This window comes from Wolffia australiana, chromosome 20, assembly GCF_029677425.1.
Source record: "Wolffia australiana isolate 7733 chromosome 20, ASM2967742v1".
Lineage (NCBI taxonomy): Eukaryota > Viridiplantae > Streptophyta > Magnoliopsida > Alismatales > Araceae > Wolffia > Wolffia australiana.
The window spans coordinates 1,861,760-1,883,431 of NC_135854.1; the positions used below are offsets into that span (position 1 = coordinate 1,861,760).

Below are 21,672 nucleotides of genomic sequence, written 5' to 3' on the forward strand. Positions count from 1 at the left end.
TTTTTCGTTGTTATTAGTTGTATAAATATACCATATTTCAAATGATGATATATAACGATCAATTAAGGATTTTAGAGTTAAAAATTTTGAATTAAGATCCATCTTTCCATCATTTATCCATACAACCCCCATCATTCTTAAAAAAGACAACTTTGGATTTTGTTCCTCCTTGCGAGTAGCATAGTGATTTGCTCATTCAAATCTTGTTTGGTTTTGTTTTTGCATTGCAAAAGTGAATGATTGAAGGAGTCGTGTTCACATCAAGATAAGTGAAGAAAAAATACCTGTGGGCTTATTGTGCATGTGACGACAAATTTATTGTGATCTTCTTATTTTTCTAGCTCACATTTTTTCTCTTTTTTCCTAGGTTATTGTCACCGATAGCTGATGAACCCTAAATGTGGCATGAAATTAAGCATATTCTAAGTCCATTTTTGGGATCATTTCATTTATGTTATCTTCGTCTTTATATCAATTCTCATCTCAAGTATGAAATGTAGCATTTGGTTACAACAATAAATTTTATTGTAATTTTTGCATAAATTATAAGCCCAAATGTTTAATGCAAAATGAGTTTAAAATTGTGAATGGGTTTCAGGGAAAAAAATTAATGGAAGAAGTAAAAAATTGGGTTGAGTCAAGCACTAGCAGCGGCAACACTCAATTCGTCGACAAGGAGGCGAGTCTGAAGTGCTCAAGCCTGCCTACAGCTGGTGAGTGCTACCACACCTGTGGAGCCCCATCAAGGCTCTAAGAGACCCGCACGAGTGAGCCCTGAAGGAGTCCATAGAGCCCACAAATGGGCATGAATTCGGGCACAAGGGAGGAAGTGTTTAGTTTTTCTAAAAGATATCCCCAGGTGACATTTATTAACTCATTTTACTTTTCAATTTTTTTGATATAGGATAATGTCTAACACACTGCTTTCAGCTCGCGTCAGGCTGGGCCATGGGGAGAAGAAACAGACTGTGGCCCAACAGGCCGCAATCTTAATAGAACTAAGAAGAAATTATGACCAAGCTTTGAGCCGACCTGGCCCAAAGCCCGTATCATAAGGGGACAATTTAAGCATACGGACATCATCTTGGCCATACGAACTTCTTAAGGGACATCATACAATGAGATCATTTTTCATTCTATGAAATATTTTTATCAAATCTCTGATTGGCTCAGGTCGATGATGCAGATGGCTGGATAACGTGAACAAGGAATGAGAGTGTGACACAATGATGTATACGATGATGTGGCCGATGACATGGCAACAAGGGGTTCACCATTAATGTGTGGGTCCATGGGTGAAATTTAATTGCAGACGTTGAACCCGTACAAGATAGATCAGACGTCTGGGGGTAAATCCATCTTTCTCCATCTCCCCCCTTGTCATTTTCATCTTTGGAGTTTTCTGAAACTGCCCAGCATATATGCATGGCCTATTATGGCAACTATGCAGGAACAAAGAGAATAATTTAGAATTAACTAATCACAGGTTGTAATGTCAAGAAACCACGATAGAGTGACATAGAAAAGACTCCAAAGTAGCATCAAGCCAAGACAACATAATCATCAGAGTGAATAATGATGAACATCAACATCCCCATCACTAGTTTCAGCATGCTGCTAATTATGTAATTCTTATCTCAAAGGAAGCGGCCATAAAAGCAGACCAAACAATGTCTTGTCACATCAAATCAACATAAATATATATATATATGTAGAGAGACGCGTCCAGACATCATTTATCTGCAAAATCTATAGATAGAGATAGAGATAGCGATATATATAGAGTGATAGAGAGAGAGATCACCCAAACTTCGTTCGTCTACAAAATCTAGATATAGATATATATAGAGAGAGAGCGATAAATGTTTCTATAGAGAGAGAGTCCATACATCATTCATCTGGAATCTATAGACAGAGATATATACAGAGAGATAAATATATCTATCGAGATATATATATATATATAAAGAGACAGAGAGAGAGAGAGAGTCCAGACATCATTCGTCTGCAATCTATAGACATAGAGATAGAGATTTATACAGAAAGATAAATATATCAATAGAGAGATATATTCATATAGAGAGAGAGAGAGAGTCCAGACATCTTTTGTCTACAATCTACAGACATAGAGATAGAGATAGAGATATATACAAAGAGAAATATATCTATAGAGAGATTTATTTATATATAGAGAGAGAGGGAGAGAGTCCAGACCATTTGTCTGCAATCTATAGACATAGAGATAGAGATAGAGATATATACATAGAGATAAATATACCTATAGAGAGATATATTTAATATATATGTCTATAGATTGCAGACAAATGATGTTTGGACTCTCTCTCTATATCTCTATATAGATATATTTGAGGCAATCCATCTGCCACATGTCAAATGATGTGACACTCACCGCCTTGGCCGTCTCCAAAAGGGAGAAACCAGCTCCAAAGAAGCCATCCCCAATTTCCCCCTCAACCATGATCCAAATCGACCATGGTGAGCTTCCAAAACCTTCTTCCCGACATTTAGGACATTTGCTGACGCATATGACGAGATAACATGAACAACGAATGAGAGTGTGACACGAGGATGTAGACGATGATATAGACGATGACGTAGCAACAAGGGGCTAAACCATTAACGAATAGGTCCATGGATGTGATTTAGTTGCAGCCGGTGAACCCATCCAAGATAGATCGGACGTCTGGATATATAGATAGTGACAGTGAAAAGACTCCAGAATGAATAGTGATGAACATCAACATCCCCATGACTAGTTTCAGCATGATGCTGAATATGTGATTCTTATCTCAAAGGCAGCAACCGTAAAAACCGTCCAAACAATGTCCTGTCACCTAAAATCAATAGATAGAGATAGAGATATATATATATAGAGAGAGAGAGAGAGATATAGAGAGACGCGTCCAGACGTCATTGGTCTGCAAAATCTATAGACATAGATAGAGATATAGATATATATAGAGCAGTAGAGAGAGATCATCCAAACGTCATTCGTCTACAAAATCTAGAGATAGAGATATATAAAGATAGATAACTGTTTCTATTAGAGAGAGATATCTATATTTATATAAATAGAGAGAGAGAGAAAGACACAGAGAGAGAGAGTCCAGACATCATTAGTCCGTAAGCTATAGACATAGAGATAGATATATTTACAGAAATATATATATATATATATATATATATATATATATATGTATAGAGAGAGAGATAGAGTCCAGAATCATTGTCTGCTATCTCTAGACATAGAGATAGACATAGATATGTATGAAGATAGACAGACAGAGAGACACGCGTCAGGACGTCATTGGTCCGCATAGTTTGGTCCAATCCAACCGCCACGTGTCCAATGATGTGACATCCACCGCCTTCCCTCTCCAGAAGGGACAAACCAGCTCGAGAGAGGCCATCCCCAATTTCCCCCCTCAACCCCGATCCAAATCCACCATGGCGACCTTCCAAAACCTTCTTCCCGATCGCAGCAATCTTCGCGAAGAACTCAACCCCGACGATCGGATACAGAATCGTCCTCTCCAATTCGGCGACGGATTCACGCGAATCGAACAGTGGCAATGCAAGTTCGAATCAAGAACGGAGATCGACGCCGTCCAATTCGGATCTGTCGAAGCAGATCGCTGGAGATTGACCGCGGAAGAGCATTCCAGATCGGAAAATTGGAGGATCGGCACCTGCGATGGCGGATCGGCGGTGGAGGCTGAAGATTTGAAGAACAAGATCGACCAACAACGATCGGTGAAGAAGATGCCGCATCTGCAAGTTCCTCAGCCGGAAGACTTCGACACTGTAGCTCTAGAAAATTTCTGATACTTCTCCCTTGTAAAATATATAAATGTACGGAAAATAAGTTCAGCCTAAAATTAAATACTAATCTATATGTATCTGCTGACCTCTTCCCAGTTAGTTTAACTATATTAATGAAAAAAATACTTAGAGCATACTGTGTGGGGCCCACCTTACATGAACAATGATCCAGAGGCTAAAACATTAGGGATGACGATGAGGATGACGGTTAATGCCGTTTATGACAGCTTCCTCGATGACGGCCATGGAGGATCATGGATGGACGAGGACGGTATGAGCAACCCCTCACATGACGCTGTCGTCGTCATTGTACTACAAGTTTATAATGTGCATCTTATTGGTTAATTTTGTAAACAAATGTTGCGTTTTTATTACAATATCATGGAAACTTGGAGAAAAATATAAAGTGGTGGTGCAACGACGACGACGAGGATTACGGTTAATGCTGTGTATGACAGCTTCCTCGATGACGGCCACGGAGGGTCGTGGATGGACGAGGACGGTATGAGCAACACCTCGCATGACGCCGTCCTCATCATTGTACTACAAGTTTATAGTGTGCATCTTATTGGTCAATTTTGTTTACAAATGTTGTGTTTTTATTCACAATATCATGGAAACTTGGAGAAAAATATAAAGTGGTGGGGCAACGATGATGATGAAGATGAGTTTTAAATGGCGTTTATAACAGCTTCCTCGATGCTGGCCACGGAGGATCGTGGATGGACGAGGACTGTATGAGCAAGACCCGGCATGATGCCTTTGTCTTCATCGTACTACACATAATCTGTATCTTATTAGTCAATTTGTTAAAAAGGCCGTGTTTTATTCATAATATCTTGGAAACTCGAAGAAAAATATCAAGTGATGGGGCGACGGGTTCTCAGACAATGAAGAGAGAAATAGCAACAGACGATACTGGTATCAAATGATAGGTGACAGCCGCTTAGGCAAGGAAGAATGAAATAGCAAAGTGGAATAGTAGTGTCAAGTGGCGATACTAGCGTCCACGTCCCGGACGATCGTGAACTATACTAGTTTAGGGATGCGGATGGGATGGTTTTTTCATCCCAGGACAAAAAATCATCCCGTCCGCGAGGTTGGACGAAATCCGGGACAGATATTCATCCTGAGACCTCCGGACGGGACAGTTTTCGTCTAGAGGGGACGAGAAAATTGTCCCGTTTGGGTCCCTGCCCTGATTCCGTCCATCGGACAAGACGAAGATCGTCCCGTCCCGTCCATCGTCCACGTCCCGGACGATCCAAAACTATAGCTCCGGGTAAGACTTGTTTTTATTGATCCGAGTGCCCGAATTGAGACCTTTCTTTTCACCCCGACGATCTGAACATCGACAGTGATGTCGAGTTAATGACGATGAATATTAGGGACTGCACAGACAGACTACATCGACGATGCCTGTTCATGACGACACCATGATCAGGATTTCATCGTCACCCAATCTTGCCAATCCCTATGAAACACAAATGCAAGCATGCAAATGTATAATACAGCTGATATTTTGGCCCCTTTTAAATTCAATATAAATTAAATACATTGCAAACTGTAGGAATCCTGCTTGCACACAACAGAATAAACTGTAGGGCCCACCTTGTAGTGGATCGTGATCCGAAAGGGAAATGAAGAGTACAAAACGATTTGCACGGAGTTTATACGTACAGTGAACTGACAAGAATTGGAGAGATATGATTGGCTGACGAGGCTATAAATATCGCCGGTAGTTTGGGGAATCGAGATAGGAAGAAATTTGAGATGAGTGCGGGGCTGATCGGTAGAAGCTGCGGAACTGCGACGAGCTCGGTGGAATTTGAGATTTCTTCGAGATCGAGACGAAGAGATGGTCAGTTCTTCAGATCGGTGAGGATTTGTAGTTCTAGTAGAGGTAGAAATTTGAGACGCGCGCCGGATTTGGTGTTTTCTTCCTCCGGTCGATCGTTTCCATGGCGAATTAGGGCTCGAGCGGCCGTGGAAGACGGCGTTGCGGCCGCGGAGGCGATTACCAGAGGGAAGAGCTTCTACGAGCTGTTAGGGATTCATCAGAGAGGAAGCGCCGCCGAGATCAAGAAGGCGTACAAGGAGATGGCGCGGAGGTTCCATCCCGACGTTTGTCCGAGCCCTGATCGCGCGGAGGAGTACACTCGGGTGTTCATCGAGGTTCAGGAAGCGTATAGGACGCTGTCGGATCCGTCCCGCCGCGCGATTTACGATCGCGACCTCGCCGGTGGATTTAACATCGCGTTTCCGCCTTGGCGGAGACATTACCGATACAATTGCGGCGAGGTGAGCTTGAATTTGCATAACTTGAATGAATCATTAGTCCGCCGATTTTTTTAATTGAATTTTAATGAAATGCATGTATTTCATTAAAACATAAATATGTATATTGGATGTTGTGATGTTATGATGAACTGATTCCATGCGAAGCTGGAAAATCCCTGTCTCGAAGCTGCCGCTTGAATGGTCCCACCTTTATAAAATTCTAATAAAAGCTAAGATTTTTATCTTGGATTTTGTATGCGAAGGTAGAGAACTTCTCATATCTTGAAGATGACTCTTGAATGAATCCAGCTCTGTTAAATTATAATTTTAAAAATGGTTTGTTTCTTGGATCAATGCGAAGCTCAGGAATTTTCCATGTCTTGAAAATGCGACTTGATTGACCCCGGTTTTCAAAAAAGCTATTAAAAACTAAGATTTGAATTTTGGATATTGTGTTGTCATGATGAACTTATTTTTAAGAAAGCTAGAGAATTTCCCATGTTAAATTGCTTTCTCTTGTTAGATTTTTCTTCTTTCCTGGTCAATGTAGAGTTCTTAATCAGTTCTACCCAGAAATTGTACTTTTCCCCTCAGTGAGGAAGAACACGCTCTGAATAATTTAATTTGTCCATAATTGCATCTTTTTTTTAATTTTATTTCAAATTTTGCGTATTAATTTAATTTCTTTTGATTAAATTTGTTTAATTTCGCCATTTTAAATTATTTTTGAAGGTGGTGGTGGAGGAGAAGTCGCAATGGAAGAAACAGTGGGCAGATCAGTTAGAAGGGCTGAAGAGGAAAAGCAAGAACAGAGATTCTGGGAATGAATTCTCGTGGGGTTGTCCGATGAGGAGGCGAGGAGAGAGAGATCCATTCCCAGAGTAAGAAAACAAGAACGGGGTAAGTCTTTTCTTCATGTGTCCTCATCCACGCTCTCTGTAAATTAGTGATGGAATCAGTGGGAAAGCATTTCCAACCGTGTGTTTTTTCTCTCTCTATCTCTATCTCCGTCTCCATCTCTCTCTATCTCTCTCTCTATATCTCTTTCTATCTCCATCTCCATCTCTCTCTATCTCCATCTCCATCTCCATTTCTCTCTATCTCTACCTCCATCTCCATCTCTCTCTATCTCCATCTCCATCTCCATCTCAATCTCTCTCTATCTCCATCTCCATCTCTATCTCTCTCTATCTATCTCCATCTCCATCTCTCTCTATCTCCACCTCCATCTCCATCTCTATCTACCTCCATCTCCATCTCTCTCTATCTCCATCTCCATCTCCATCTTGATCTCTCTCTATCTCCATCTCTCTCTCTATCTCTCTCTCTACCTCCATTTCCATCTCACTCTCTCTCTCTCTCTCTTATCTCCATCTCCATCTCCATCTCGATCTCTCTCTCGACCTCCATTTCCATCTCACTCTCTCTCTCTATCTCCCTCTCCATCTCCATCTCTCTCTCTATATCTCCATCGCCATCTCTCACTTTATCTCTCTCTCTCTCTATCTCCATCTCCATCTCTCTCTATCTCTATCTCTATCTCCATCTCCATCTCCATCTCAAGATTTTAAATGGCTTTGCTTTGCAAACTTGGTGCCAGCTCTTTTAGTATAGTAATCGTTTGCGGATTATATGCTAAGATTTGGAAATATCACTGTCCTAAGTCTTTGCCGCATGATTCATTGACGATATCATTCAAAATATGAATAGAACAATCAAATCGTAAAACGCCCTGTAAAGACATTGATGCTGACTTTTTGCTGCATGGCGGAAATTGTAGCAAAAGTATTTCTCTTCCACTCTCATTCTCTCTCTCTCTCTCTCTCTCTCTCTCTCTCTCTCTCTCTCTCTCTCTCTCTCTCTCTCTCTCTCTCTCTCTCTCTCTCTTTCTTTCTCTCTCTTCCTCCCTCCCTCTCTCTTCCTTTCTTTCTCTCTCTTCCTCCCTCCCTCTCTCTTCCTTTCTTTCTCTCTCTCCCTCCCTCCCTCTCTCTCTCTCTCCCTTTCTTTCTCTCTCTTCCTCCCTCCCTCTCTCTTCCTCTCCTTCCCCCTCTTCCCCCCTCCCTCCCTCTCCCTCTCTCTCTCTCTCTCTCTCTCTCTCCCTCCCTCCCTCTCTCTCTCTCCCTCTCTCTCTCTCTCTCCCTCCCCCCCTCTCTCTCTCTCTCTCTCTCTCTCTCTCTCTCTCTCTCTCTCTTCCTTTCTTTCTCTCTCTCCCTCTCTCTCTCTCTCTTCCTTTATTTCTCTCTCTTCCTCTCTCTCTTCCTTTCTCTCTCTCTCTTCCTCTCTCTCTCTCTCTTCCTTTCTTTCTCTCTCTCTCTCTTTCTTTCTCTCCCTCCCCCTCTCTCTCTCTCTCTCTCTCTCTCTCTCTCTTCCTTTCTTTCTCTCTCTTCCTCCTTCCCTCTCTCTCTCTCTATCTCTCTCTCTCTCTCTCTCTCTCTCTCTCTTCCTTTCTTTCTCTCTCTTCCTCCTCCCTCTCTCTCTCTCTCTCTCTCTTCCTTTCTTTCTCTCTCTTCCTCCTCCCTCTCTCTCTCTTCTTCCTCTTCTCTTCTCTTTTGTCTCTCTCCCTCCATTTCTCTTTCTCTCTCCAGCGCTCTCTCTATCTTGCCCTCCCTTTCTCTATCTCTCTCTCCCACCCTCCCTCTCTTCCTCTTCATCTTCTTCTCCCTCTCTCACTCCCCTCTTCTTTTTCTTTCTTTCACTTTCTCTCTCTCACTCCCTTCCTCTCTCTCTCTCTCTCTCTCTCTCTCTCTCTTTCTCACTCTCTCCCTCTCTAGGAAGTAGAGTCCAACGATCCCGGTCCGGTCGGGGTTTTCAGCAAAGACCTAAACCTTACCTAAACTACAGTCCAGTTCTGGTCTGTTCTTGTCCGATCCTAGTCAGGTCTAATCTCGTTCTGGTTAGGTTGATTAGTCGATGTCAAAGTCAAAGTAGTAAATTTTGTTGATTGTTACAGTGAATATACACATAATAAGCTTTAAAATTGAATAGAAAAAGAGGGAAGAAAAAGAACTGACTAGAGAATGAAGAAACGTCCAATACAAAAAAGAAGTTTTGATGGGTTATTGCAACCCACATTCAAAGGATAACTCCTGATCCTCAGATATATAGTGGCTATGCGGAGCTCAAATAGAAACCTCTCCAGCGAGTTGGATTTAATATTATTAGAATTTTATAAAAATATTAAATAAATATTTAATAATATACTTCCAGTTCTGGTCTGGTTAGATCCTTGGACCTAAAATTGCTTGACCGACCAGTCCACCCTCAAATGGAGTAACTACGGCCCCAGTTCGGTCCAGTCAAATTAGTCCTCTGTCCTAAATGTCCAATCCTACTTGGAGGCACTGCTTTTTTTAGCAATAATCTTCTACAATTTCAGATCTAGCATCCAACTTATATCATGAATATCTTGATTTGAACTCCACCATTGCTACTTTATATTATTTAATAAAAAATATGTTCAAAAAGGAGGATTGAATGGTAACAATTACTTAGTAATTAATTTTTTTCTCTTGTCTGGCATCAACTTTCACTTTTGCTATCTTGATATATTCCTATTTGATATCTTCAATGTCAACCAAAAGATATATCATAGATCAGTTTACAAATTATGAACCACGCGTGTTTAAAATAGTTCTTAGTGTTTGATCATGAGAAACTGTAAGAGGCTCCATGGGATTAGAGGCTATAAGAATTCTTCATAATATCAACAATCGTTAAAATCCTCATGAAAATAATAATTGCGTAACGTTCAAATATACTCTGGATCTAGGTAATGTTTTTTGTTTCAACTATGTAGGAAATATTATATTAAAACATGTTCAAGGTCAAAGCATTATGATATTCAAATTCATAGGGTGTACAGCACCAGATGAGACATGTTTTTCATCCATGGAGGAAAAAATAGACCTGCGTGCGAGGTCGGATGAATGACACGATGTAGAATCATCCACAGGTCTCCAGATGAGACGGTTTTTCATCATGGGACAAAAAACCGCCCTGTCCGGGGGCCTTGGACGATGGACGGGACAGTTTTTTCATCCTGTGGAAGCCAAGCGGCAACGAGAAGGAGCGGGGAACCCGAGAGGGGAAGTTGAGTGGTAGCCAAGCAGAAGCTGCGAGGGAGCTGATGAGGAAAGCCAAGTGGGAGCCCATCATTTATAAGACCGACCTATTTTATGAGATGAGTAGTCTTGGAAGAGACATGGACGAAAATATTTGGGACGGGATGGTCCGGACAATATTGTCCCATCTCGTCCTGCGTCCCAGTCCCGGACTATTATGCACTGTAATCATGAAACCCCATTTCATTAATAACCAATCTTTGGTTCAATCTATTCGATCCCACATCTCCCTCTATAATTATCATATGGCATGGATTATATTGGAATCTGTATTCACATAAACATTTAATAGAACGCCAATTAATAACATTTATTGGGATGGGTTATTCTTATTTAATGATTAATATTTGGTGTATTCTGCAGGGGAAGGGTTAGAAAATAAGCGTCACATCACTTAATTATTTGGATAAATTCTGAGGGTAGAATAAAATAGCTGATTTGAAAAAAAAAATAGAAAAGGTGAGTCTATAATTATCTCACTGTATCTCTCTTTTCTATCCACAGTAATCGTGTGAATAGAAAGAGAGAAAGTAGAGAGAGACGAGTCGAGGAGAAACTGAAGAGAGAGAAAGAGGAGAGGTTGGATAGAGAAAAAAAGAAAGATAGACGAGATAAGGCAGAGAGAGAGGGAAGAATGGAGAGAAAAAGTAGAGAGATAGATGACAGAAGGGAGAGAGATAGACGAGAGAAGGGAGAGAGGGGAGTGGAGAGAGAAAGGAGAGAGATAGACGAGAGAAGGGAGAGAAGGGAGTGGAGAGAGAAAGTAGAGAGATAGACGAGAGAAGGGAGAGAGAGAGAGGGGAGTAGAGAGAGAAAGTAGAGAGATAGACGAGAGAAGGGAGAGAGAGAGGGGAGTAGAGAGAGAAAGTAGAGAGATAGACGAGAGAAGGGAGAGAGAGGGAAATGGAGAGGGAAAGTAGAGACATAGACGAGAGAAGGGAGAGAGAGGGGAGTGGAGAGAGAAAGTAGAGAGATAGACGAGAGATGGGAGAGAGAGGGAAATGGAGAGAGAAAGTAGAGAGATAGACGAGAGAAGAGAGAGAGGGAAATGGAGAGAGAAAGTAGAGAGATGGACGAGAGAAGAGAGAGAGGGAGAAGAGAGATAGACGAGAGAAGGAAAAGGGAGAAGATACAGTGGAGAGCGGTAAAGAGAGAATGGAGAGAGAGAGGAGAGACAGTGGAGAGCGTGGAGAGAGAGAAAGGAGAGAAAGGTGAGAGGGTGTAGAGAGATAGAGAGGAGAGATGCCGAGAGAGAATGGAGAGACAGTGGAAACTGGAAAGGTTGGAAGGAGTGGGTAGAGAGAGGAGAGACTGGCGAGAGAAAGTAGAGAGATAAACGATAAAATAGAGAGAGAAGAGAGACTGGAGAGAAAGTAGAGAGATAAACGAGAGAATGGAGAGAGAGAGGAGAGACAGTGTAGAGAGACTAGAGAGATAAACGAGAGTATGGAGAGAATGGAGAGAGAGAGAGAGATGAGACAGCGGAGAGGGTGATAGGAGAGAACGGTGAAGAAACTAGAGAGATGAGAGGCAGTGGAGAGGGTCCGAGGAGAGACGGTGGAGATGGTAGAGAGAGAGTGGAGACAATAGAGAGAGAAGGCAGATAGGCAGGTAGTAGAATGGAGAGAGATAGAGAAGAGACCGTGGAGAGGTTTAAGAGAGAGAGAGGAGAGACAGTGGAGAGGTTGGAGAGAGAATGGAGAAAGAGAGAGAGGAGAGACAGTGGAGAGGTTGGAGAGAGAATGGAGAAAGAGAGAGGAGAGACAGTGGAGAGGTTAGAGAGAGAGAGAGAGGAGAGACAGTGGAGAGGTTGGAGAGAGAATGGAGAGCGAGAGAGTGGAGAGACAGTGGAGAGGATGGAGAGAGAATGGAGAGCGAGAGAGCGGAGAGACGGTGGAGAGTTTGGAGAGAGAGAGAGAGGAGAGACAGTGGAGAGGTTGGAGAGAGAATGGAGAAAGAGAGAGGAGAGACAGTGGAGAGAATGGAGAAAGAGAGAGGAGAGACAGTGGAGAGGTTGGAGAGAGAATGGAGAGCGAGAGAGAGGAGAGACAGTGGAGAGGATAGAGAGAGAGAGAGAGGAGAGACAGTGGAGAGGTTGGAGAGAGAATGGAGAGCGAGAGAGTGGAGAGACAGTGGAGAGGATGGAGAGAGAATGGAGAGCGAGAGAGCGGAGAGACGGTGGAGAGTTTGGAGAGAGAATGAAGAGAGAGACGAGAGAGAGAGAAGAGAGAGAGAGTGGAGAGGTTGGAGAAAGAAAGAAGAGACAACGGAAAGATTGGAGAGCGAACGGAGAGAGAAAATAATCAATGGAGATGTTGGATTGAGAGTGTGGAGAGGAAGATAACCAGAGAAGAGAGAGATTGAGAGACAGAGAGAATGGAGAGGAAGAGAACCAGAGAAGAGAGAGATTGAGAGAGAATGGAGAGGAAGAGAACCAGAGAAGAGAGAGATAGAGAGAGACTGGAGAGGAAGAGAACCAGAGAAGAGAGAGATAGAGAGAGACTGGAGAGGAAGAGAACCAGAGAAGAGAGAGATAGAGAGAGACTGGAGAGAGAGAGAACGAGAGAAAGAGAATGGAGATGACAGAACCAGATAAGAGAGAGACTGATAGACTCTAGAGAGAGAGACGATTAAAAAATTCTGGAAAATAATTTTCAACAGTCAAAAGGCAGTAGCCACTTCGCATTTCTCACAACTGCCACGTGTCGGCCCCACCCAAACCCCCCAAAAGAGAGTATAAACACAATACTTTTCCAGCTATTATAACACTCAGGGTCTTTTATCAATTCTTGGTTTTAAAAGGGACTAGAAAATAACCCGGTCCTCCACCCATTAAGCCCACAGATCACCTTTCTCTCTATTCTCTCTCTCTCTCTCACCGCTCGGCGAGAGTAGCAGCAAGAACAAGACGGCTCTCTCTATCTCTCTCTCTAGCTGTCTCTCTTTCTCTCTCTAGCTTCGCTTCTCTTCTTCTCTATATAAACAAATCTCTTCGTGATTCTTCATTCGTTCCTAAATCTCCACAACTGCTGAAATCGCTGGCCAGTTCTGGCAGCTCAGACGGAATTTTCAGAGAGATTTTGATCCAAAGAAGAAGGAATTCTGTAATCGGGGTGGAAACGAGTAGTGGGTATCTGCCAAGGTCTGTTCTTGTGGCCGCCCTCGTTTGCGGAGCGAGAAATTGGTTCCTGGTGTTCTTGCAGCGGAGGATCTTCTGCATCAAATTCGGTTTTTGTTCCCGGATATCAGTTTTTTTTTCTTTTTTTTCCGATTTGGGCTTCTAGGGTTTCCGATCGGCTATTTTGCGGGTTTCTTTGACGGGCCGGATGCTTGATGGCTGGAACTGAAGTCGATCTCTCTGTTGAATGCGCTCAGTCTTGCTTTTGAAACCTCGGCCAATGAAGGAAATGCGCTGATTCTTCTGTTCTGGGCAGAGAAATGGTGGCATCCCCCTTGTTCTGGCCATGGAAGAGGATTGCACTTTAAAACACTTCCAGGATTAGGTGAAATTGCAGTTTTTCTTGGAGATTAAGCCTCTCATTCGAATCTGTTCCTGGGAAATTGATAGAAAGGAGTAAGATCCTCGGGAAATTTGTTGGGGCTACTGCTGATTCAGACTTCTGGATTGAATTTTGAAGATTGAAGTGAGCTAAGGTTATGGTTTACGGACCAGAGCGAGTTTTTTTGGTGAAATCGCAATTTCTCTCGGAGATTTGGCAGCTCATTTGAAACAGTTCCTGGGAAATTGATAGAACGGAGTAAGATTTTTGGTTAATTTATTGGGACTAGGGCTTATTCAGACTTCTGGATTGAATTTTGAAGCTTGTAGTGAACTAAGGTTATGGTGTATGGACAAAGACCGATTCTTTTGTGGAATCGCAGTTTCAATCGGAGATTAGGCCTCTCATTTGATTCTGTTCCTTGGTAATTAGTGGAAAGGAGCAAGATCCTTGGGAAATTTTTTGGGGTTACGAGTGATTGGTTTTTCTGGATTGAATTTTGAAGCTTGAAATGAGTTAAGGTCATGGTGTATGGACAGAAGCGAGTTCATGGGTCCGTCCCTCTCTTTGAACTGCAGTTCTGGAAATTAGCGTTCGCTGCAAATCTTTGCTTGGCCTGTGATGTCTCGCTGCTTTCCGTTTCCTCCACCGGGATATGAGAAGAAGCCGCAGAGCAGCAGTTTGCATTTACTGTTGAAGGTTCGTTGAATTCTTCTGTTCTTTGCTCGTATACATCTCATCGTCTGTGTCAGAAGAGTTTATGTATGTGGTCTTGTGCAAGTTAATCTAATTAGTACGATTTTCTTCGAAGTCTTCTCAGATTTACCCAAAAGAACTATCATATCTGGTTATTACTGTATCAAAATTTTGAAATCCTCCGGAATATTTTCTTTGGTATGAGTTACTTGATAACTTATGATAAGGTATAGCATCATATTTCCTGTACTAATAGAATGATTTAATAAGAGATTTTTTATGACAAGTGTTTACCAGCATTGATGACGATGACGAGAGAATGATGATGAGTCATGATCATCCTTGTCATTGGTTCATGCCGGGGTGACGATGAAGAAGTTATCATCATCATCTTAGTGGGAGACAATAATGAGGATGATAATGATGAGAGTTGAGGGATGAATCCCCTCATCTGTCTGGTGGTCCGAGTTTGTCATCCTGGTCGACAGGATAATTCTGGACGAAGATGGCGACTTTTTATAATTAAAAGGTAATCCCGTGGTGGTGTTGATTACATTTTTTTGTCATCTGCTTAATCTAGTAGGAAATAATGTTACAACCCGTTTACTCTTTTCGCCATGTTTTTGACTCCAAGATGGGTTTTGGCGTCCAGGGTGTCGGTGACAATAGGACAATGTTCCATCTCCATCGTCGTCGTTATGTGTGGGAATCATCCCTTTTCATCATCATATTGTCACCTTATGTGTCTCGTGTAGAACTTATGATGATGACGAGTTCATCATCATCCGCCTACACTACTGAGAGAGATTGTCTGGAGCCTTTATTAATCTCTTATTCATGTCGAATTGACTTCAGAAACCTTACGTTTCTTTCTTTTTTTGACGTCACCAGTATAATGCATATCATTCATCTTTTTGATTTATACAAATCCCATCATTTGGATCAAACAGAGATCTTGGATTTGAGCCAAGTTCACCGTCACGAATGGTGATAATGAGTTATCACTGTTCCGGCCATTCGTCATCTCTGACAGATAAAAGCCTTCTTCTTTTCTACTGGTCTGAACTTTAATTCACACCTGTTTTCTGTAACTTTAATTCATAGAAAAATACTGGATATATAATGATCTCTCCGCAGAGACATCCAGCGTCCTTTAATACAGACTCAGGCAGTCAACTCTTGACCCTTGTTCTTGTCTCCTACATTTCCTTTATAAACCCCTAATTGTTATAAAATCAATCACACATTCTCCCTTGTATGTCTTCAAACTCGTTTGCACCCCTCTTTGACCCTTACTCATGTCTCATTTAATTCATGCTGAGGAACTTGACTGTTAAACAGGTTTGTCTGTTACGTGGTTTACCCCACTCATTAATGCAAAACTATTTTGACCTCTTTTCCTGGTTTACTCTACTCGAAATTATGAAGTCTAAGAATCGGTAGCTATCTCATTGATTTAATTCCTTATGATTCATTTGTCTCATTAAGAGGAATGATCTTTCCAGAAGAAGGAGAAGGAGAAGGAGCTTAAGAAAGAGAAGAAGGATAGAGAGAAGAAGGATGGTAGAGAGAGAAAGGACAAAGACAGAGACAAGGAGCGGAGTAAGGACAAGAACAGAGAGAAGAAGAGCAAGAAGGAGAAGCGTCGGGACAAGGACAAGAAGAAAGACAAAGAGAAGGATAAGAAAGGAAAAAGAGATGAAGACCATCGCAAAGAGGATGAAAAAAACGTTGACTTGGTCAAACCCCAGCCCAAAAAAACTGATGTGGCAGCAGTTGACGTCCCCGAGAGAAGGCCAGTTCTTATGGGTCAACCTGTGGTCAACGTTCCGGTTGCTGTCGTCCCCTCTATTGCCGATGACGCACGGAGGACGAGGATTGCTGACGTGGACAGGAGAGCAGACGAGGCCAAGGATAAAGAGAAGAAACACAAGTCTAGGGACAAGGAAGAGAAGAAGAAGAAAGATAAGTCCAAGGAAAAGCCCAGAGATGACGGCGGTGTTACGGTCGTCACCGCCACTGCTGCTGACAGAAAGAGCCCACTCGGCGATGGCGCCCTCGTCAAGCGGGGCAGAAACGGCTTCTTCCACGGTGGGTCAACGCTTGAATTTGAATTTCTCAGGGTTGGTGAGTTACATGGCATAAACCCTTTTGTTTTGACCCTTGGATGACAGAAGACGAGGCGAGGTCGCACATGCTGTCCCGGCCCGAGCTCCCCTTGGTCAACGGGCTCTTACTCGGTGAGTCAACGCTAGGGTTTCGAATTTCCAGGGGTGGGATACGTGCATCAACCCTTTTGTTGACTCGTGAATGACAGAGGACGAGGCGAGACCACACAAGGTGGCCCGCTCCGAGCTCCCCCTGGTCAACGGGCCCTTCGACGGTGAGTCAATGCTAGATTCCCATTTTTTGAGTGTGGGCCACGTGGCAGCTACAGGTTTGCTCACCTCGTGAATGACAGATGACGTGGCAAGGCCGCAGAAGCTGCTCCGATCTGAGCTACCCCCGGCCAACGAGCCCGTTCACGGTAAGTCAACGCATGGATTTCCATTCTTAGGGTATGTGGCGTCAACCCATTTGTTGACTCATGAATGACAGAGGACGAAGGTAGGTCCCACAAGCTGGCATGGCCTGACTTCCCGCTGGTCAACGGGCTCGAGCCCAATTTGGCCCAGGACAGTCTCGGCAAGCCCGTTGACTTTAACGAGACGGGGAAGCCAACGGGCAAGCAGCAGCTTCCGCTCAAGGTTAACGGGCAAGCGCCACCAAAGCAGGCGCCCACCGTCCCCGAGAACGGTGAGCCGGCTCGGAAGCCCTCCCGTTCGCTCCATCCACGAGAGATCCAGCTCAGCAAACTTCTCCAGATCCCCAAATTGGAACAAGGAGCGGAGCCCGTTGACCAGGACTGGCTCATTGGACGACAGCCGGCGACGACGACAGGACCGAAACTCGACGACGAGGAGCTTCCGAAGGTGTGGGCCGAGCCCGTGTTGACCGGGCCCGACGGCGTCATCGCCCTGCCTTACGTTCTCCCTTTCTGAGCTGGTTGGTTGACTTTTCTTGTGGGCCCTGATTGGTGGGCCCACTAATGGGCCGGAAGAGAAGAATGGGCTTCTTCACAATTTTGACCTCTTATCCTGTAAATCTATTTCACAAAAAGCTCGCTGGAGAGAATATCACTTGGATGGGAAAACGACGGAAAATTTTAAAATAGTCAAAATTTTATTTACCCCTCCGAATTTGTTCATTTTGAGGGTTTTTCTGCATTATTCGAGGGTTAACTTCGTATTATTGTGGAATCTATTCTTAGGGGCAAATGCATAGAGAGAGATGTTCTTGATGATAGATAAGAGGATGCTGTAAATCTGAAGTGAGAGACATTGAATTATCGCTACAAATTTATTGTAGAGAGATTGATCCAAACGTAGAGACCCATTTCCCTTAGGGAGAGAGAGATTGGTCCAAAACTAAAGATCCATTTCATGTAGAGAGAGAGATAGGAAATGAAAATGGGTTGTATTGGAGACAGCCCACATTCCTCTCCATTCTTGCCTGTACATAACAAAGACAGGAGTATATATAGATATATAGATGTAGAGAGGGATAGATAAGGGGAGAGAGAGAGGGAAAGAGAAGATGAAGAAATGGGTTTCATGGAAACGGCTCGAAACTGCTGTTTTCTTAGAGAGAGAAACATTGCCAGATCGAAAGGTGGAGAGAGAGATAGACGAGAAGAAAAAGAGAGTTGAGCTGATCAAGTAGAAGGAAAACGGAGGAAATGCCAACAAGATCATTCCATGCCATTCTTAGAACCGTCTCAAAATCTAGACTAGAAAGAGAGAGATATCAACATATATTAGAGAGAGAGAGGAGAGAGAGAGAAACAGCTGAGCTTGGAGAGAAAAATGGGTCTCGAGGAATCGTTTCCAAAATCCCTTCACCTTGGAGAGAGAAACATCACCAGACCGATAGGTAGAGAGAGATACATGAGAAGAGAGAAAAGAAATCAGAAGGAGAGAGCCGAGCTTGTCAAGTAGAAGGAAGATGGAAGCAACATCGGCAATATCAACAGATTGTAGAGAGAGAAAGAGAAGAGAGAGGAGCTGGTCAACAAGAAAAGGGGAATTGGGCCACGTGAACACATTTCCAAACTGCTATTTTCTTGTAAAGAAGCATCGCACCATCGATAGGTAGAGAGATAGATAGAGGAGAAGAGAGAGAGATGAGATAGCCAAGTGAAAGACAATGGAAGCAGTGTCGGCGAGACCACGGTCAAACCTCTCGCATTCCACGGAATTCCAAAAGCCTGCAGTAATCGCGACTAAATAGAGAGAGAGAGCGCGCCATCAATAGATACTAGAGAGAGAAAGAAGAGAGAGAGATGAGATAGTCCTGTAGAATGAAAATTGAAGCAATGCCCGCAAAAGCCTGCGCACAATCTCCACTAGATAGATTGAGAGAGACATCAACATATACCGGAGCAAGAAAGAAGAGAGAGAAATAAGAGAAGAGAAAGAAGAGAAGAGAGAGAGATGAAATAGTGAAGTAGAAGGAAAATGGAAGCAATCACGCAAACGCCTGCGCACAATCTCGACTAGATAGATAGATAGATAGATTGAGAGAGACATCTGTAGACACCTGAGATGAGAGAGAAAGTCCTGTAGAAGAGATGAGAGAGATGAGATAGTCCTGTAGAATGAAAACGGAAGCGATGCCCACAATCTCGACTAGATAGATAGATAGATAGATAGATACCGAGAGAGAGAGAGAGAGAGACTTCAGCAGACACCAGAGCGAGAAATAAGAGAGAGAGAAGAGAGAGAAAGAAGAGAAGAGAGAGAGAGATGTGATAGTCCTGTAGACTGAAAATGGAAGCAATGCCCACAATCTCGACTAGATAGATAGATAGATAGATAGATAGATAGAGGGAGACATCAGTAGACACCAGAGCGAGAAACAAGAGAGAGAAAGAAGGGAGAGAAAGAAGAGAAGAGAGAGAGAGATGAGATAGTCCTGTAGAAGGAAAACGGAAGCAATGCTCGCAAAAGCCTGCCCAGAATCTCCACTAGATAGATAGATAGATTGAGAGAGACATCAACAAATACCAGAGCGAGAAACAACAGAGAGAAAGAAGAGAAGAGAGAGAGGTGAGATAGTCCTGTAGAATGAAAACGGAAGCAATGCCGGCAATCTCGACTAGATAGATAGATAGATAGAGAGAGATATCAACAAATACCAGAGCGAGAAACAACAGAGAGAAAGAAGAGAAGAGAGAGAGGTGAGATAGTCCTGTAGAATGAAAACGGAAGCAATGCCCGCAATCTCGACTAGGTTGATAGATAGACTGAGAGAGACATCAACAAATACCAGAGCGAGAAATAAGAGAGAGAGAGAGAAGCAAAGATCAAAGGTTTACGGGTCGAAGGAATCTCGAGCACATCTAGTGATGGTGAGGCATCCCCTGGAGTACGGGTTGGCCCTGGGCAAAGCGTGGCAGTTGTAGTATGGAATCCCCGGCCTCGAACAGGGCACCACGTCAGCCCTAAGAAACTCGTAGCTGATGTACTGCCGTCGCTCCGCCGCCTGCTGCAGCCCCCTCCGCCTCTCCCCTCCCGTCGTCTTCTCCGGAAACGCGAGGAAGAAGAGGAGAGAGAAAGCGACGAAGAGAGAGAAAGCAACAAAGAGAGAGAAAGCGAGATGGGTTTTGCCTGAGGACGACGATGGGTTCTTCTTCCTCCACCCTCTCCCCCCCTCCATCGTCTCTCCTGCTTCTTCTGGGTTTCTCTCTCTTCGCTCTCTTTCTCTCTCTCTCTATGTTTTTATAGATATCTCTCTCTCTCTCTCTCTTTCTGTTTCTTTCTCTCTCTTGGGATTTGGCTCTCTTTGGCGCCGGAACTGAGCTGAGGAAGAGTATGGAGGAGAAAGGACATTTAAACAAGGACCCCACTCCACCCACCGACAAGCTGCCGTAGCCCTGTCATCTGCTGGCCTCCTCTCTCTCTCTCTCTCTCTTTCTCTCTCTCTCTCTCTTCTTCTCTCTTCTCTCTTCTCTCTTCTCCCTCTCTCTTGGGTGTTGATCTCTTTTTATTCTTCTCTCTTTCATGATTCTCTTTCTTTCCGTTCTCTCACTACCCTCTTATCTCTCTCGCCCTCTCTTGGTTGTTGACCTCTTTTTACTGTTCTCTCTCTCTCTCTCTTTCAAGATTCTCTTTCTCTCCATTCTCTCACTACCCTCTTATCTCTCTCTCTCCCTTCCTCTCTCGGGTGTTGATCTCTTTTTACTGTTCAATCTCTCTCATGTTTCTCTTTCTTTCTATCTCTCGCTACCCTCTTATCTCTGTCTCCCTCTCTCTTGGGTGTTGATCTTGATCTCTTTGTTATCTCTCTTTCATGATTCTCTTTCTTTCCATACTCTCACTACCCTCTTATCTCTCTCTCCCTCTCTCTTGGGTGTTGATCTTGATCTCTTTGTTATCTCTCTCTTTCATGATTCTCTTTCTTTCTATCTCTCGCTACCCTCTTATCTCTCTCTTCCTCTCTCTTGGGTGTTGATCTTGATCTGTTTGTTATCTCTCTCTTTCATGATTCTCTTTCTTTCCATTCTCTCACTACCCTCTTATCTCTCTCTCTCTCCCTCTCTCTTAGGTGTTGATCTTGATCTCTTTGTTATCTCTCTCTTTCATGATTCTCTTTCTTTCTATCTCTCACTACCCTCTTATCTCTCTCTCCCTCTCTCTTGGGTGTTGATCTTGATCTCTTTGTTATCTCTCTCTTTCATGATTCTCTTTCTTTCCATTCTCTCACTACCCTCTTATCTCTCTCTCCCTCTCTCTTGGGTGTTGATCTTGATCTGTTTGTTATCTCTCTCTTTCATGATTCTCTGTGTTTCCATCTCTCACTACCCTCTTAAGCTTCCTTTGTTATTTCTACAGATCCTGCTTTTGTGTTCTTTCTAGTACTCTCTCTCTACACTATCAACGATCTGTAGGTGTTCCTTCTCTTTCTTCATCTTCTTTCTTGCCGTCTCTCACAAGCTACTTCAACTTCTTTAGTTACTTCAACTGACCCTGATTTTGTGTCCTTTCTAGTTCTCTCTCTACCCTTTCAACGATCTGTAGGCATTCCTTTGGTCTAATTAGCACACTCTCTCCACCCTATCAACTCTCTGAAGGCATTCCTTCTCCTTCTTCTTATAGCTCTAATTAACATACTCTCTCTACCCTATCAGCGAT

At 43.2% G+C, this 21,672-nt stretch overlaps 2 protein-coding genes across 3 annotated transcripts; both read left to right on the forward strand.

The window, feature by feature from the left end:
• Positions 1 to 5,604: 5,604 nt before the first annotated feature.
• On the forward strand, positions 5,605 to 7,119 carry LOC144716179 (chaperone protein dnaJ 20, chloroplastic-like). Its single transcript, XM_078591254.1, has 2 exons — positions 5,605 to 6,144; positions 6,856 to 7,119. The coding sequence occupies exons 1-2, from the start codon at positions 5,617 to 5,619 to the stop codon at positions 7,006 to 7,008; spliced, it is 681 nt and encodes a 226-aa protein (XP_078447380.1). The 5' UTR covers positions 5,605 to 5,616; the 3' UTR covers positions 7,009 to 7,119.
• A 5,984-nt stretch (positions 7,120 to 13,103) lies between these two features.
• Positions 13,104 to 17,675, forward strand: LOC144716287 (uncharacterized). Of its 2 annotated transcripts, none has more exons than XM_078591401.1 (6): positions 13,104 to 14,443; positions 15,946 to 16,531; positions 16,618 to 16,680; positions 16,758 to 16,823; positions 16,902 to 16,967; positions 17,039 to 17,675. In XM_078591401.1, the coding sequence occupies exons 1-6, from the start codon at positions 14,366 to 14,368 to the stop codon at positions 17,479 to 17,481; spliced, it is 1,302 nt and encodes a 433-aa protein (XP_078447527.1). In that variant the 5' UTR covers positions 13,104 to 14,365; the 3' UTR covers positions 17,482 to 17,675. The 2 variants fall into 2 exon arrangements, with proteins under 2 accessions (XP_078447527.1, XP_078447526.1); XM_078591400.1 differs by having other exon boundaries at positions 13,105 to 14,443; positions 16,615 to 16,680.
• The last annotated feature ends 3,997 nt before the right edge of the window (positions 17,676 to 21,672 follow it).